This window comes from Gopherus evgoodei, chromosome 8 (genome assembly GCF_007399415.2).
Source record: "Gopherus evgoodei ecotype Sinaloan lineage chromosome 8, rGopEvg1_v1.p, whole genome shotgun sequence".
Taxonomy (NCBI): Eukaryota; Metazoa; Chordata; order Testudines; family Testudinidae; genus Gopherus; species Gopherus evgoodei.
In genome coordinates this window covers 110,077,725-110,095,609 of record NC_044329.1, presented here as the reverse complement: position 1 = coordinate 110,095,609, position 17,885 = coordinate 110,077,725, and the positions used below count along the sequence as shown (strand labels likewise).

Genomic DNA, 17,885 nt, shown 5'->3' with positions numbered 1-17,885 from the left:
ACAATTGGGCCAGACTCTCTCAGCCTCAATTTCTCTTGTGGTGTAATGCTGAGGACTTCTTCCTCGACCTAGAGTTCTCCCTGTGGGGTGGATGCGTTGCCCACTTAGAGCTGTTTATGCCTGGTGCAGATGTACCTTCCCCTGAAAGGTGACAGAGCTGAGTCTCTCTGCCCTGGAGTGGGGCCGAGGTTAATGCAGCCAGTGTCAGGGATGTTGTCAGAGGTTCTGGCACCTTTGTTTCCCTGCTGCGTAGTGCTGCATCCTGTGAGCACGTGCGCTCTTTGGGATAGAATGTGGGAAGGTGAATGGGTTGGTTGATATGGAAGGTTGATGACACTTTGGGGAGAAATTTTGGATGGGGTCATAATATGACCTTGTCCTTGAAAAAGATCGGGTAGGGTGGATTGGCCATTAGTGCGCCAATCTCACTAACTCATCTAGTGGAGGTAATGGCTACTAGGAAAACGACCTTCGTGGACAGGTGAAATAAGGGGCAGGTAGCCACTGGTTCGAATGGAGGTCCCATGTGGGAGTGGGGGAATGTATCTCCAGATAGAGGTTTTGTAGACCAAGCATGAAGTGCTTTGTAATAGGGTGTGTGAAAACTGAAAAGCCCTTGATTGTGTCATGGAAAGTATTAATCGCCGTGAGATGAACTTTGATAGAGCTTAGCGATAGTCCTGAATTCTTCAATTCGACCAAATAGTCTAGTACTGGTGGTAATGGTGTGGTACACGTAGTGATCTGTTTGTTTGAACACGTGGAGAAACGCTTCCATTTCTGCAGGTAAGCAGTGCGTTTAGATTGGCATCTGCTGTTTAGTAAAATATTTTTCACTTGTTCTGAACAGTGGAACCATGGAGGAACCACGGAGAAACCACACTTTCTCTAGTTGTGGACGTAGGACTTGTCCGTTGTCCTGCAATAGAATGGGAGAGTCTGTGGCAGACAGATCGACAGACGTAACAAGTAAGTGTACCATGTTTGTCTGGGCCATGCTGGAGCAATCAGAATGATTGTGGCGTTATCTTCCTTTATTTTGCATAGGACTCTGTGGATTCGTGGTATTGGTAGGAATGCGTACATAAGTGAGTTGTCCCATCGAATTAGAAAGGCATCCCCCTAGGGATCGGGGGCAGAGTCCCACTCTGGAACAGAACCGGGTACATTTGCGGTTCCGGGGCATGGCAAATAAGTCAATGGAAGGGAACCCCCATCATCTGAATAGTTGGTGGAGGGTTGTGGGGGTCATTTCCCATTTGTGTTCCCGTGAGAAGTGTCTGCTGAGGGTGTCGGCGATGGTGTTTTGGCATCCAGGAAGCTAAGAGGTTGAGAGGTCTATATTGTAGCGGCTGCACCAGTCCCATAGCATTATGGCTTCAGTGCACAGGGAATGGGATCAAGCCCCCCCTTGTCTGTTGATGTAGAACATGCCTGCTACGTTGTCTGTCATGACTCAGACGGATTTGTTCCTTATTAGGGGGAGGAAGTGATTAGGGGATCCTTGTCTGATCCTGGGAGAAGTGGTTTCTCCATTAGGATCATCTTCAGGCGGAGGTCCCAGTCTCGGTGGGCTCATGCCCTCAAGTTGCTGCAATGAACACACTTAGAAGGAATGTGCATCTCTCCGAGGCACCTCACACACTGAGTGTGTCCATCGGATCTAGGCATTGCCTCGCAGCAGGAGTCGCATCTCTTCAAACCTGGGGAACCTGGCATAGTCATTAACGTTAATGTTCATGCCCTGAGAGGGCACTATGAACTAAGGAGAACTAACAAATTTAAGTACTGGAGAAATTTTTTTAAAAACGAACTACGAATCTACAATAAAAGAAAATTTATTTAACTACTAATTTCTATTTTTTTTATACTCTAGGGAGAAAGGGCTGTCACACTGCAGAGAGCTCCGTCTTCAGCCAAGCATGGTTGAGAAGGAACTGGGGGGGAGGGGGAGGAGGTGGCTGCGCATGTGCGCTCAACGGGACAGACAGGCGCCATGAGACAGCTGGAGAGTGCATGCATGGCCCGGACAAGCATTGCTATGGAAAAGCCTAAGTTCAACAGTGCTGGGATACACCACCACCTGAAGTGGAGCCCCTACAAGGACAGCGCTTGAAGAATCCTGGAGGACAGCCAAGATCCTGGAGCTGAAGTTACCCTCATGGGTTGCTCCAAGAGGAGTAACTTGAGGCTCATATCTCAGGACTTTCGCATGCAAGACAAAAAGGAGCAGCAGATAAGACTTGCTGGGGACATGTGCTTCCCCGAGACAGAACAGGCAGCTGCTGTCTTCTTCTAGGGTGGATTCAGGGTTTAAACCCCGAAGATTTGGAGTCTGCCATAGCTAGCGGTTGTCTCATCGCACTGTACAGGGAGGTCTCCCCTCTGTCTGTTCTAACTGCTCTCTCTCTCTCTTTTTTTGGGGGGTGCGGGTGGGGGTCGGAAGGCGGCACACAAATTATGTTGGAATTGGAAAAGGTTCAGAAAAGGGCAACAAAAATGATTAGGAGTATGGAACGGCTGCCATACGAGGAGAGATTAATAAGACTGGGACTTTTCAGCTTGGAACAGAGATGGCTAAGGGGAGATATGATTGAGGTCTATAAAATCATGACTGGTGTAGAGAAAGTAGATAAGGATGTGTTGCTTACTACTTCTCATAACTCAAGAACTAGGGGTCACCAAATGAAATTAATAGGCAGCAGGTTTAAAACAAAAGGAAGTATTTCTTTACACAACACACAGTCAACCTTTGGAACTCCTTGCCAGAGGATGTTGTGAAGGCCAAGATCATAACAGAGTTCAAAAAAGAACTAGATATATTCATGGAGGATAGGCCCATCAATCACTATTAGCCGGGATGGGCAAGGATGGTGTCCCTAGCCTCTGTTTGCCAGAAGCTGGGAATGGGCAACAGGGGATGGATCACTTGCTGATTCCCTGTTCTGTTCATTCCCTCTGGGGCACCTGGCATCGGTAGACAGCATACTGGGCTAGATGGACCTTTGGTCTGACCCAGTAGGGCCATTCTTATGTTCTTAGAGAAAATTAAAATAAAGAAAGGAATAAAAAGGAATCAGGGATGAACCTTCTTTACTGAAGTAAGGTTTGAAAGTCAGAACCAGGTCAGATACAGTCCCCCTCGCATCTCATTGCCACAAGTGGTAAGAGGGAATTGAAGGGCGCAGGGCCGCTTAGCTCTTTAAGTCCTCTCATGGGAGCATGAGGTGACTCAGGACACATGCGCGGCCCACACACAGCCTGTCATAACTCTCCTACTCAGATCTGAACCTTAGAGTTCAGAACATGAGAAGCTAGCATGAAACCTCCAAACTTAATTACCAGCTTGGATCTGATATCGCTGCCACCAGCCAGAATTCCAGTGTCTGGCTCACTCTGGTCTCCCCAAAACCTTCCCTGGGGAACCCCAAGACTCAGATGCCCTGAGTCTCACCACAAAGGGAAATAACCCACTTCCCTTCCCCCTCTTTACCTCCTCCCAGATTTCCCCGCCCTGGGTACTCTAGGAGATCCCCTGCTTCAAGTCCTTGAAACACCACACCGAGAAATCAAATATTTCTCTTCCCTCACCCACAGGTTATGCAAATTCAGGCTTAGTAAATCTAACACAAAGAGATTCTCTCTTCCCCCGTCTTCTTCCTCCCACCAATTCCCTGGTGAGCTGCAGACTCAACCCCCTTGAGCCCCCACTAAAAAAAAAAAATCCAACAGGTCTTAAAAAGAAAGCTTTATATAAAAAGAAAGAAAAAGACACAAAATGGTCTCTGTATCAAGGTGACAATATACAGGGTCAATTGCTTAAAAGAAAAAATGAATAAACAGCCTTATCCAAAAAGAATACAATTTAACACATTCCAGCAACTACACACATGTAAATACAAAAAAACAATATAAACCTATTGTCTTACTATCCTTGTACTTACAACTTGGAAACAGAAGATTAGAAAGCCTGGAGATTCCTGTGGTCACTCTCAGAGCCCAGAAAGAGAACAGACCAAGAACAAAGGACTCACACCCAAAACTTCCCTCCACCCAGATTTGAAAAAGTCTTGTTTCCTGATTGGTCCTCTGGTCAGGTGTTGTTTGTTACCCCTTTCCAGGTGAAAGAGACATTAACCCTTAGCTATGTGTTTATGACACAGCCTGGTAGGCAAAAGATTCCAAGTGTGCATGCATGGGGTGCATGTTCAGCTCCAATGGGATCCACACGGACACGGCCTCGAAGGAGAACATGTATTTTATGGGGTCAGAAAAAATCTGCAGTAGGATGAAGTCTGACAAAAGTGATCTTAGCCAAGAACCACATTTTTTCATATATTATATATACAATAAAAATGATTTGGGGGGAAAATTATAAGTAGGGCTATATTTGTTAAAGAAGCCTCAACTTGGCCTCTAATTTACTGCTCACCATCAATTGAGGGTGAAAATGATAGCATTCAGCCGACGAGGTCTCATTTGTGGGGACAATCAAGTAGTTAGCCATCTACCATAAATGCTATCCTTTGTGCCTGCAACTGATTGTGGGCACGATATTATTGATACATCCTGTGTACTATAAACACACATTGCACGCACGCACGTGCACAAATCCATGCCTATTGCACAGACCCCCATTCTCCACTCTGCCAGCACAAATTCACAAAAGGAGTTTTGAGGTGTCAATGATAAACTCTGTAAAGCAGAAAAGTTGCTGTATTATTTTTTTAAACAGAAATTCTGCCAGGGTAGAGATTTGGAAATATTTTGGAAACGGAACAAATGAAAATCGACCATGTTATTTCATGTAGATCACTATTTTTCCACTGAAAGTTTCCTGGGGATTGTAAGCAAGCCAACTTTGAGCACGTACTGCATTGATATTAACACCTGCCTATACAGCATGCCTGCTCGAAGAGCACAGGCTCTGATCCTCCCTCTGCTACCGACTGTGCTCATAAGGGAAAAGGGAATAAGGACTCTTTTTCCATTTCCCCTGCAAGCAGCAGCAAGGCAGGATTCCAACCTAGTGCTCAAGAGAGAGAGTGCCAGAAAAGGAGACTGGCTACCGTGCTGGCCAGCACCACAGAGCCCCAGGGGTGTGAGGCCTGCCAGCTGTGGGGTGTGAGCATGCCCCCAAGCCAGCTACAGCCTCTGCAGCTGTCTGCAGCATGCTGGCCTTTGCTGCATGCTGATCCTTTTAAGAGAAGCAATACTGTGCACTTCTCTTTGAGGTGCAGGTGTTCACCATGAGCCATCCAGCCCCACACTGGCAGAATGGCTCCTGTAATTAACACACGGCCAGCAGTGTTCCACTTCTCCCTCACCACTCCGAGGGACTCCTAGCACTAACAATTTGGTCCTCAAGTTATCTTTATCCTCATAAAGGAGGCTTTATTTTATTTATTTATTTATTTTTAAAAAGGAAAAACTTTCTCACAGGTGCCATGTTTTGGACCCTGCATAGAGAAGCAAGATCTTCTATTGAGTCACACTGGTATCAGGGTCTAGGGATCTAGCTCAGTGGTCTGAGCATTGGCCTACTAAACCCAGAGTTGTGTGTTCAATCCTTGAGAGGGCCGCTTAGGGATCTAGGGCAAAATCAGTACTTGGTCCTGCTAGTGAAGGCAGGGGGCTAGACTTGATGACCCTTCAGGGTCCCTTCCAGTTCTAGGAGAGAGACAGTTATGTAGGGGTATTCTGCTGACTCACCATGGCACCACTACCGAGGTGGTCCCATTAGCTCCAATCTCTCGCAGGCAGAGGGAACAGAGGGTCCTGCAGGGAAAATCCCGAGGAACGGCCTACCTCAGGGTAAATTGTAGACCAAGTCTGTTTCTTGTTGTTGAAGTTTACATTATAGGTAACTCCCCAGGAAGACAGCAAGTTTGGACCATCTTAGTATAATGTGTGTATTGTGCCAGGGCAAGGTGGGACTGTCACAAGTTTATAGGCCTGTTCTGCTGGAATTCAGAATTGGGATAGTGTTAGAGAGTTGCGTGGGATTTGGGGGGCCATTTTAACTGCCAAAAAGATCTACTTTTTCACACGCAAAGTGTGTTTTTCCTTCCGTGAAGAAATAAATCCTGAAAAACCTTTGCCAGGTTTAAACAAACAATAGCAAGGGTGTATGACCTCTTGACTGTACAAGGACACAAACAGTGCAGTACTTGATGTACACATAATACATAAGACAAAAATAATGGCAGTTTTCACTGACCATCATTCAAATGCACTAGGGAACCCTGCTTTTCGGAAGCTCTAGAACTTATTTTCTTTGCCAACAGACTTTGCTGTAACATAACAGAATTTCTAGTGGGAATATCAATTACTCATTCACATTTAATATATTATCAAGCCTGAAGTTCTGCGAGCCGAGTTATGGACTGGTCAATAAGAATCAGCGCTCTCACAGTATCGTCCATCAGAGAGTTCTAAGCATTTTACAAACATTGATTAATTTAGTCTCCCAACAGTCCTGGGTAGAGGAGGACACTGAGGCTCAGTGGTTTGAGCATTGGCCTGCTAAACCCAGGGTTATGAGTTCAGTCCTTGAGGGGGCCATTTAGGGATCCAGGGCAAAAATCAGTACTTGGTCCTTCTAGTGAAGGTAGGGGGCTGGATTCAATGACCTTTCAAGGTCCCTTCCAGCTCTAGGAGAATGGTATATCTCCAATTATTACTATTATATTTTTAGGGGGGAGGGATAGCTCAGTGGTTTGAGCATCAGCCTGCTAAACCCAGGGTTGTGAGCTCAGTCCTTGAGGGGATCATTTAGGGATCTGGGGTAAAAATCTGCCTGGGGATTGGTCCCGTTTTGAGCAGGGGGTTGGACTAGATGACCTCCTGAGGTCCCTTCCAACCTTGCTATTCTATGAAGGCGTGGCAGAGCTGGTAACAGAAAGCCAGAATCTGGACACTGCTTCCTGTTCTTGAAGCACAAGACCAGTGCCTTCTCTAGAAATCTTGCACTACTGGATGGCTTCTCTGGGGTCTGACCTTTTCATATCCAAAGCAACAATCATACTTCAACCAACTGTGAATTGCTTAAGCTGCTGTTAAAGGACATTTCTCCCCCTTTATAGCTGATGCTCAGTTTAAGACATTCAATCAATTCAAATTGATTTAATCGCCCCCCCAATCCAAAGGCGCATTGATGTAATTAAACCAGTTTAAAACTCACATCTTCAATTAAACTGGCGCTACTTTGTGTGTAGACCAGGCCCCTATGCTATCTGGAATGACAGGCACTCTGTGCTCCCCAGGTGATCCCACAACCTGCCAGTAATCATAATCTTTCTCTGCAACATACTGCACCATAGCTGGCCCTGGGAGCCAAAGTTTTAACTGCTAGGCAAGGTGTTTTCTGCTTGCGTATGTTAAAATACAATGAAAACAAAATGTGGATCCCTCACTGATGCTGCAACAATGAAAAAAGACAAGTTATTCCTACCACCACATCCCCAAGTTCCAATATTAACACAGTGTAAATATTGCAATACCAAGGAAGTACACTGTGTCAGTGCTTCCTGGCACAGTACAACAGCTTCACTGTTCACTTCAGGCCCTGCTGTTAGTTTTAACCACACTCAAACTTAAACAAGGCATTTGAGCTTCTCCAACCCCAGCGCGGAATTGAAGAAAAGTAAAATTAATGAAAGTTTTTTCTCTACACTGACAAACAAAGTATTTAAAAAACAATCAATCATATAAATGTCAGTACTTTTGAGGCAAAAATATTCCACAGGATCTTTCAAAAGTCCTGGAATACTGCTACTGAGCATGGAAAGATCTGAGTATGCACTGTCCTTCCCTTCCCCTAGAAAAGAAAAACAAGCTGAGAATGCCCACCAGTGCCGGAAGCCTGAAAACCGGGTTATTCATTGTGGCAGGAATCCCATTTTTTAAGCATGGCAATACTGTACTATGATTGGCTCTCTCACAGTTGGTTATTGGTTGAATAATAAACATGTAGCTAAATAAAGATAAACTAGCGGCCACCTGTGGGTGGTAATCTGAGTTTTGTTATCTAGCCTTGAAAATGTTAACTAAATGGTCTGATACATGAAGTCAAGAAGTCAATTATAATTTAAAGGGCTTAGAAAATAAAACCTAATTGAAGAGATGTGGGCATGTTCAGCATACAGCTAACGGACAGCCAATGATCACTGCACAAATGAATAAGCCAGGGAGCCATTACAGGCATGGAGAACAGAATTTGGCATTTTCATAACAGAAAGTGCAATCCTGCTCTTGCTGAAGTCAAACCTCCACCTGGCTTCATGCTACAAGCCTTAAAAATATTACGAGCCAAATTTTCTAAAATGAGATCTAATTTTGCACAGGCCTTTTATGGATGCCAATAAAAAATACTGATTTCTATCCCTCTGAAATTATTATTTGTATACACACAGGGACCAGGACCGAGCTATGCGGGGCACTGGTGGCCCAGAGTTTACCAGCTACGTTTAAGACAAGACACAGACAAGGAGGGCACAATATAGGCAGTGAAAGGCATGAGACATCTAACATTCTCATTTGCGCCTGTAAAACTAAATGGGTTGAGGCCTTTGTGAAAATATGGCCCTATGTGTTCACTAAGGAAAGAAAGGCACAAACTACGTTTCACTCTGATGTCATGTGACCCACAAACATGACTCCACAAATGCCACCTGCCTTCCAAAATGAACTATAATCGAGCACTGGGAGCTTCGGCTGCTCCAAGTACTAGCTACCTGTGGCCAATCAAGATTTGTTACCAATGCCTACGATTAATTCAACTGATCCCAAGTGCCAGTCCCAGCAATGGAGAAGCACTACACTCAACAGCAGTGAGAGTCCCCTGGGGATTTGTCACCGATTTTCCATTTAAAAGAGACACACAAACAGTCCTGATCCTGCAAACTTTCCATATGTGGAACCTCCAACCAAATACCCAAGAGAGGGCATGCATCATGAGAACCTGTATTTGTGCCTTCCTTTGTGATCAAGGCCACTAGAAGTTTCTTCCTTCCTCAGTGTTCTCTCTTCTGTCAGTTTCTCTGCTAAGAAATATGGCTATGAATTCAACATCTAGTAATGACCTTTAGCCTCCATCTCACTTCAAAGGGGGAAAATATATCTGAGAACTTACTGAACATTCTCTATCTGGAGTGGGCATGACAGATGCCACAGAAGATCTAGGAACTGAAAGTCGTCCCCAGGCTGAACTACTAGCTGCGTTTGGTTTAAGGTAAACACATTGATTTTTTTTTCCTGTTTCATGAAATGTTATAGCCAAGATCACTCTCGTCTTCTATAAATGGATGTTTTCCTTACCCTTGGTGGGTGGTCTCAGAGTTTCCACACAGAAACAACACAAACTAAGAACACAGGATGCTACAGAGATAGCAGGTGCGGAGGGGGAGAGAAAAGGTGATTATTGAGCATGTACTGAAGAAAAAGAAATAGCCGTGAAATGTATTTACATCTCTACCCACTTAGGAAACTCTAGAAGAAATGACTAGCCTATGAAGTACAGCTGTGTAGGTAGAAGAAAGGAACACAGTGAGATTATCAGAACAGAAGCAAATTTGTCTGCTTTTTAATTCTGCTGTTGCAGGATTTAAAACAAAGGCTCAGAAATTAATAGAAATCAGAGCTTTTTAAACACAGCTAAGTGTTTGGACAAGTTATTTGATTTTAGAAACGGTTGAATAATGCTGCGGAAAGACAGCTACGTATCACATTAAAGGTCTGGCATCACCACCTCCCTCTGCCCATTCCTTACCTGTTTTCTGCAAGGAAGTCCACCACGTATTTCTTCAGGCAGTATAGATGGGCATCCGCCAGTCCTGTCCTGATGTGCATTCGAGGATGCCTGGAAGGGAAAAAAAACAGGGAACTCACACCACAGCCATTTTTAAGAGCTCTACCTTGTTGTTAAAGCAATGGATGTAAAAGTTTATAAGGGGCAAACGTATTCCTACCCATCTACTGCAGGCTTCACAAAGAGCCCATCACTGGAATCTGTCTATAAACATACACCTGCTGGCTCTGCACTGACCAACTACACAACACTTCCCTCCAAAAGTCATTATTTCTGCTACCTTTCCTTTGTAAGCAGAGATTGTACGCTGCTGGAGAAAAAGCCAAGGTAACAGGCCCAGCCTGTTCCAACTTATAGCGAGTAATGTCAGGGTACCGTCATTTAAAGACTAACCTGTGGACACTGCAGCTCCAGCCCCCTTTAATGTCATACTCCTCTAATGAGCACAACTCACTTCAAGGAGGCAACAACTGTATTTCTTCCAACACCACGGTGGGGATGCCTTTGAGAGAAGGGGGCGGCTCTCCTTTCCCACTGGAACAGCATACCAGGTCACAGCTCGAGTCCAGAGCATATGGTTATGTGATGTAGTCACGCAGAAAAAGCCATTCAAATACTCTCTCATCACTGGCCCTCACTGACCAGCTGTGAATGCGGAGGTCCTACCTATAACTGGTGGCAGCGATAGCATTTCTGGTAACTCTCAGTATTCTCTATTGATTCGAATCTGGGTTAAGAACAAAGGGCAGTTCACATCCTCTAGAGCAGTAAGGCCCATTTATTCCTTCCTCCTGCACATCCTCTTTCCCTCTAAAGAGGCTGTGAAGCCCTGTACTGAAGAACTCTGGCATTTCACATTGATTTTGCTTTCCCCTCCATACTAAACTTGTCTCATTCAAAAATGTTCTGGCACAAGGAAAGAGATGTCTGATCCTCTTTCCTATTGCCAGAGCAAAACATAGGCACTGTGCTAGGCTAGTCAATAACAATAAAACACTATCAAGTATTTTTAACGAGACTCATCAAGCAAGAAGGGTTAGTAAGGAGGGAAACTCCCACCCACACCTGAATCTGACTTTATTTTTAGCTCTTTCCCCTTTGATGTCTGAATTCAATTACGAAGCTTGACCCAACACATCCTACCAGTGTGTGCTCTCCCTACACCACCCCACACCCTTGTTCTGCTTTCCCCAGGATCAAGAGCACTTGCCTTTTTACTTGTGTTAGTTAGGCCAGGAAAAGGATCACTTACAACTCTGGGCAGGTTGTCTTGGGATGAGGTGGAAAGAGCAGTTCTCTGTACAGAGCATGACAGAAACCCACAATACTAGTAGGCAGGGAACAGTCTTTACACCTGACTATGGTGAGTGTTCTGTTGAAAGTGTTTTTCTGCGTATGTCCCTTATTTATTGGATTGGACTGGACTATCAAGGCACATAAGCAGGACAATTCTACTTTCATTTAGGAGCATTTCTCAAGTGCGTCATTGAGCCCAAGCTAAAGGTATTATGAACTAAGTATTCACTGTCTTAACATCCCACTTGTAAAGGAAAGATCTTACAATACTAGGGTAACACTTTACTGTAATGTAAAGCGTGTTACACTAAAAACTGATATATAAACATGGAGGGGATTACTTCACTAACAGAAACATGAGCTCACCTACTAATGCTCCAGGACCGATGTTATCAACGGGCCGGATGTGGCTATGAAAGGAAGCCCTAATAGCAATGTTCTCTATGCAAAGAGGATAGGGAATCCCACTAGTTTTAAAGAGACTGGACTCCCACTAGTTTTAATGACTGGAAGTTAGCTAATGTAACACCAATATTTAAAAAGGGCTCTAGAGGTGATCCCGGCAATTACAGACCAGTAAGTCTAACGTCGGTACCGGGCAAATGAGTCAAAACAATAGTTAAGAATAAAATTGTCAGACACATAGAAAAACAAACTGTTGAGCAATAGTCAACATGGTTTCTGTAAAGGGAAATCATGTCTTACTAATCTATTAGAGTTCTTTGAAGGGGTCAACAAACATGTGGACAAGGGGATCCAGTGGATATAAGTGTGTATGCGCTGGTTAGGCTTCAACTGGAGTACTGTGTCCAGTTCTGGGCATTGCATTTCAAGAAATATGTAGAGAAACTGGAGAGGGTCCAGAGAAGAGCAACAAGAATGATTAAAGGTCTTGAGAACATGACCTATGAAGGAAGGCTGAAAGAATTGGGTTTTAGTTTGGAAAAGAAAAGACTGAGAAGGGACACGATAGCAGTTTTCAGGTATCTAAAAGGGTGTCATCAGGAGGAGGGAGAAAACTTGTTCACCTTAGCCTCCAATGATAGAACAAGAAGCAATGGGCTTAAACTGCAGCAAGGGAGATTTAGGTTGGACATTAGGAAAAAGTTCCTAACTGTCAGGGTAGTTAAACACTGGAATAAATTGCCCAGGGAGGTTGTGGAATCTCCATCTCTGGAGATATTTAAGAGTAGGTTAGATAAATGTCTATCAGGGATGGTCTAGACAGTATTTGGTCCTGCCATGAGGGCAGGGGACTGGACTCAATGACCTCTCGAGGTCCCTTCCAGTCCTACAGTCTATGAATCTATGAATCTATAAGTGTACTTAGATTTCCAGAAAGTCTATGACAAGGTCCAGCACCAAAGACTCTTACGTAAATTAAGCTGTCATAGGATAAAAGGGAAGGTCCTTTCATGGACTGAGAACTGGTTAAAAGACAGAGAACAAAGGGCAGGAATTAATGGTAAATTCTCAGAATGGAGAGGGGTAACTAGTGGTGTTCCCCAAGGGTCAGTCCTAGGACCAATTCTATTCAATTTATTCATAAATGATCTGGAGCAAGGGGGTAAACAGTGAGGTGGCAAAGTTTGCAGATGATACTAAACTACTCAAGATAGTTAAGACCAAAGCAGATTGTGAAGAACTTCAAAAAGATCTCACAAAACTAGAGTGATTGGGCAACAAAATGGCAAATGAAATATAATGTGGACAAATGTAAGTAATGCACATTGGAAAAATAACCCCAACTATACATACAATATGATGGGGGCTAATTTAGCTACGATGAGTCAGGAAAAAGATCTTGGAGTCATCATGGATAGTTATCTGAAGATGTTCAAGCAGTGCGCAGAGGCGGTCAAAAAGGCAAACAGGATGTTAGGAATCATTAAAAAGGGGATAGAGAATAAGACTGAGAATATATTATTACCCTTATATAAATCCATAGTACGCCCACATCTCGAATACTGTGTACAGATGTGGTCTCCTCACCTCAAAAAAGATATTCTAGCACTAGAAAAGGTTCAGAAAAGGGCAACTAAAATGATTAGGGGTTTGGAGAGGGTCCCATATGAGGAAAGATTAAAGAGGCTAGGACTCTTCAGCTTGGAAAAGAGGAGACTAAGGGGGGATATGATAGAGGTATATAAAATCATAAGTGATGTGGAGAAAGTGGATAAGGAAAAGTTACTTATTCCCATAATACAAGAACTAGGGGTCACCAAATGAAATTAATAGGTAGCAGGTTTAAAACAAATAAAAGGAAGTTCTTCTTCACACAGCGCACAGTCAACTTTTGGAACTTCTTACCTGAGGAGATTGTGAAGGCTGGGACTATAACAATGTTTAAAAGGGAACTGGATAAATTCATGGTGGCTAAGTCCATAAATGGCTATTAGCCAGGAAGGGTAAAGAACGGTGTCCCTAGCCTCTGTTCATCAGAGGATGGAGATGGATGGCAGGAGAGAGATCACTTGATCATTGCCTGTTAGCTTCACTCCCTCTGGGGCACCTGGCATTGGCCACTGTTGGTAGACAGATACTAGGCTAGATGGACCTTTGGTCTGACCCGGTATGGCCGTTCTTATGTTCTCATGTAGAGTTTTGAGGTCTTGCATTTGAAAGCCAGAGGGCTCCCTCCTGCACAGCATCCTCGGAAAGATTTTCTCCTTTCTATGGAGGATGGAGAAATCTGGTAGTCTCTCTCATGAAACCAGGTTTGCAAAAGGCCAGGACCATTGCCCCCGAGAAAATATGAAGGTGACACAGAGAAAGGAAAGGGAGCAAGCAGAAGGGCAGGGGGGACAAGAGAAATGATGGGAGGAGACAACAGATGTGCGAGAAAGGAAGATGGAAAAGACAGCTGAGCAGCAGAAAGACATAAAAAGCAGGGGGAAAGCAGGGAAAACAATGCGAGACAATTCCTAGCTTTAGGGTCTAATTCAAGAAGCCCAATTCCTCTACACAATGCTGGGTTTCCCCTTCCTGAATGCACATGGCCTGGCAATCCCCGTTAAGTGCAAAGATGAAGGGTGGAGGCTGCCTGGGCTACAAAGTTCTAGTAAATACTATCAGAGTGGCTTGCCCTAAGGGCTGGAAGGCCTGGAGCCAGCCGCCAGCCAGCCCTGAATACTATGGAGCCGCACCTGGGAGAGATCAGGTGATTGCCCTACAAAGAGCAGCAGGAAGCTGCAAAGAAAGGGAAGGAAGCTCAGGAAACTGCATAGAGAAAGGCTCCCGCAGGGACCATGCGGACATCAGGGGAGTTTGGAGGCCAGAGCCCAGGAGGCTCCTGAGGGAACCGAGACTGAGTTTGGGCTTGAGGCCAGAGCCAGAAGGCTGAGTTCCAGCTAGGAAGAGCTGGGAGGACAGGCTGTAAGAACAGACTGGGAAGATGAGCTCTGGCTAGAAGATGCCAGAGCTAAGTTTGAGCTTTTGGATTGTGGCGATGAACTTTAATTTGGGACCCTGAGGAATTCTGAACTGTTTGTGTCATTAAACCAGCCCCAGGCAGGCGTGGCTTTAACCCAGAGAGAAGCCTATGTACCATTCTTAAGAGGCCCTGAAGAGAGGGAAACAGAGGCACGGTGCTGCAGAATGGGTGCTCAGGGGGCAGCCAACTCTATTACATGGCTCAAACAGAAGAGTGGAAACCAGGAACTCCTCAGTTAATACTGGCTTAGACACTAAATTCACGTGTGGCCCAGGGTCAGTCACAACCTCTGGGTTTCCATTTCCTCACTGGCAAGATGGAGACAATAGTACTTACCTCCCTGTGATGTTGCGAGCGTTTACAAGCTGATCTTTGCACAACATTTTGAAACAAATCTATTTAAGTCCAAGTATCATTATTACAAAATTACAGTCCTGAACACTACATAGCCAGAAGCAAAAGGATATCCTGCTCACAACTCCATCAAATAATATCTGCTAAACCAACAAGACAAATTGATGGTAAGTATGAAGGTTAGCATTCAGAACTGGACAAGAACGGAACAATAGGCTGGCTAACGCAGGGAGATCTCTTGATGAGGACTCCTGTGCTCCAGAGATCACCTAAGTGATCTGCAACAGAACAGAGCCACTGATGACATCTGAAGCTGTGATAACGTCAAGTGGATGAAGCTCTGGTCTAAGTACCGTAAACCTGTGGTGAGGAGAGCCAAGCTAAACTAGACTGATACTACTACTCTATCATAACAGGCCACTAAGAAAAAAACGTGATTTAATGTATTAGTGTTTAAGTCAAGGTTACCTTCGGGTGAAAGTAACAAGAGCCAAGTAATCTAATCAATTCACAGGGCAGCAAACTCCATCACCAGTTCAAATGAGCAGGTGGTAACAAAGATCAAAAGCAGGATGGCATCCTGCTACACAGCCACAAGAGCCAGCCGATAGAGAGAGAGAAACAAATACTGACTAACCCTGTCTTGAGCACTGATACACCCAGGTTTAGCAGCCTGAAAAGATAAGGCAGCAGGCCTTTAATTATAGCATCAAAGTCACATAGTATTTGCTGGGAGGAGCTGGTTGCAGCTGGGTAAGCGTTAAATAATTAATGCCGGTTTGTTTGTTTGTTTGTTAGTTAAAAAACTTGCCAGACATTTCTCTACAGCCTCCACTGTTTGAATTCCTTTATGTCACACATGAAATCGCACCAAGCTGCTAAGCAACACTTTAGCCCAGCAAGTGCTACTGAATTTAGGGCTTGATCCTGCCTTACTGAAATGAAATGGCAAAACTCCCACTGAACGCAAGGGTGCAGGATCAGGTTACAGTGCTTACTACTGTGCGTATTTCATGGACATCAACAGGGCTGCTCACAGTAGTAAGCACCTTGCGTGGCGGTACGGGTTTGAAGGATCAAGCCCAAATGATGAGGTCTGAGGAGCTCACTGGAGGGAAATCTACAATGGCGAAGTTACGGGAAGTCAGGGGAAGATGGGGGATGAAAAGAAGAGGCTTGCAATGAATGAAAAAAGTCATTTCATTTGTCAAATTAGTGCTCAGCGGCAGGTGGCTCTATAAAATCCTGTGTTTGGATGTGTCTGCTCTAAGCTCCCCATGAGCAATCAGAAAAGTCTGTGCATGCAGTTCCTCACACACCGCTCAGAAACGGTAAGCAGCACCAACAGCATTCTTGCAGACATCTCCCCTCCCACCACTTTGAAAATGGAGCTCTAAGCCTTTTCTTCCTGATAACCCCTCTCTCAGGATTTCCTCCCTCAGGGAAATCAGCCACTGATAGTGGAGACTCCTCTTGTTTGAAGAAAAAAAAAGGGACATTTGTTTGAACTGTAAATTAATTAAGAGAGACAACCACAAAGAGCTTAAGGTTCAAACCAGCCTTGCACTCCCACGGACAGTGAGGTAATTCCAGTCTGGGGTCAAAATCATAAATCTAGAGGGAGCAGAGGGAATGTTTAAAGCCGAAAAGTCTCTCTGCTCAGCATGGGATATTGCCACATTAACCCCACCACCTCACAAATAAACCAGCTGAGCACGAGGAATCCTGTGGCCTCTCCCCATAACTTCGTACAGCTGTGGATGGAGAGCAGAAATACCCTTGATGAAGCCCAAGGACTTGAAGTTGTCCATATTCCAGTGCCAATCTGAGCACTGTCCTAAGGCAAAGGCACTCACACCTGCAGTGATTAATCTGGCCTCTGACCTTTGAACTAACTGACGTGATCTCTGGGCATCCCGTAGTCCTGGGCAGTTAGGGTGTGTTGTTCCCCTTTAAAAAAAAAACACCATGAAATGCTCTAAGTATGCATCACATTCCTCACTCAACCTCCTTCTTAACTCAAGGACATACAGCACTTCTCTTCTGTATAACCCACACACTGTACCAGGTCTTTCATATCTCCTGCACTACACGCTTGGTTCTTACACTCACAGGGGCAGCACCTGTTCCAAATGTACATCCCTGTTCCTCGATTGTTTACCCAGAGATGCCGTTCACACATAAAGCTGTGAACGTGAAAGCAATGTGCAGCTCAGTGCTAACAGAAATCTTACAGCAAAAGCTGCTAGCCAACCTTTAAATAGCTCAGGCATTCCTTTTTTTAGAGAAGGAAAGTCCATAGAAAATGTATGGCTCATTTACAGTACAGCTTTTGGCTGGAAAAATTACCAGTAAAAAACCCAACACACTCTTACTTCAGCTCTTCAAAATCACAGCCACTTTATGACCTCAGTTTGATACAGCGCCTTTCATCCAAAGAGATCCCAAAGCACGTAACAAAATGAGGGTATGTCTACATCTAAAATTTTGCAGCGCTGGTAGTTACAGCTGTATTAGTACAGCTGTATAGGGCCAGCGCTGCAGAGTGGCCACACTTACAGCAACCAGCGCTGCAAGTGGTGTTAGATGTGGCCACACTGCAGCGCTGTTGGGCGGCTTCAAGGGGGGTTCGGGGAATGCGAGAGCAAACCGGGGAAGGAGACCAGCTTCGCCGCGGTTTGCTCTCGCGTTCCCCGAACCCCCCTGCAAACCGCAGGGAAGGAGACCTGCTTGCACGGGGGTTCGGGGAACGCAAGAGCAAACCGGAAAAGGAGACCAGCTTCGCCGCGGTTTGCTCTCGCGTTCCCCGAACCCCCCTGCAAACCGCAGGGAAGGAGACCTGCTTGCACGGGGGTTCGGGGAACGCGAGAGCAAACCGGGAAAGGAGACCAGCTTCGCCGCGGTTTGCTCTCGCGTTCCCCGAACCCCCCTGCAAACCGCAGGGAAGGAGACCTGCTTGCACGGGGGTTCGGGGAACGCAAGAGCAAACCGGGA

General features: G+C 45.1%; 1 protein-coding gene across 6 annotated transcripts in view; it reads right to left on the bottom strand.

Moving 5' to 3' along the window:
* EIF2B3 (eukaryotic translation initiation factor 2B subunit gamma) overlaps positions 1 to 17,885 on the bottom strand; it is a 145,878-nt gene that overhangs the window by 57,350 nt on the left and 70,643 nt on the right. For all 6 annotated transcript variants that reach the window (XR_004001481.1, XR_004001482.1, XR_004001483.1 and 3 more), the window contains one exon: positions 9,770 to 9,859. Coding sequence is in view for 1 of the 6 variants with exons in the window: in XM_030571409.1 (XP_030427269.1) it covers positions 9,770 to 9,859 (90 nt within the window). In the remaining 5 variants the exon portion in view is untranslated. The remainder of the gene's footprint in view (positions 1 to 9,769; positions 9,860 to 17,885) is intronic.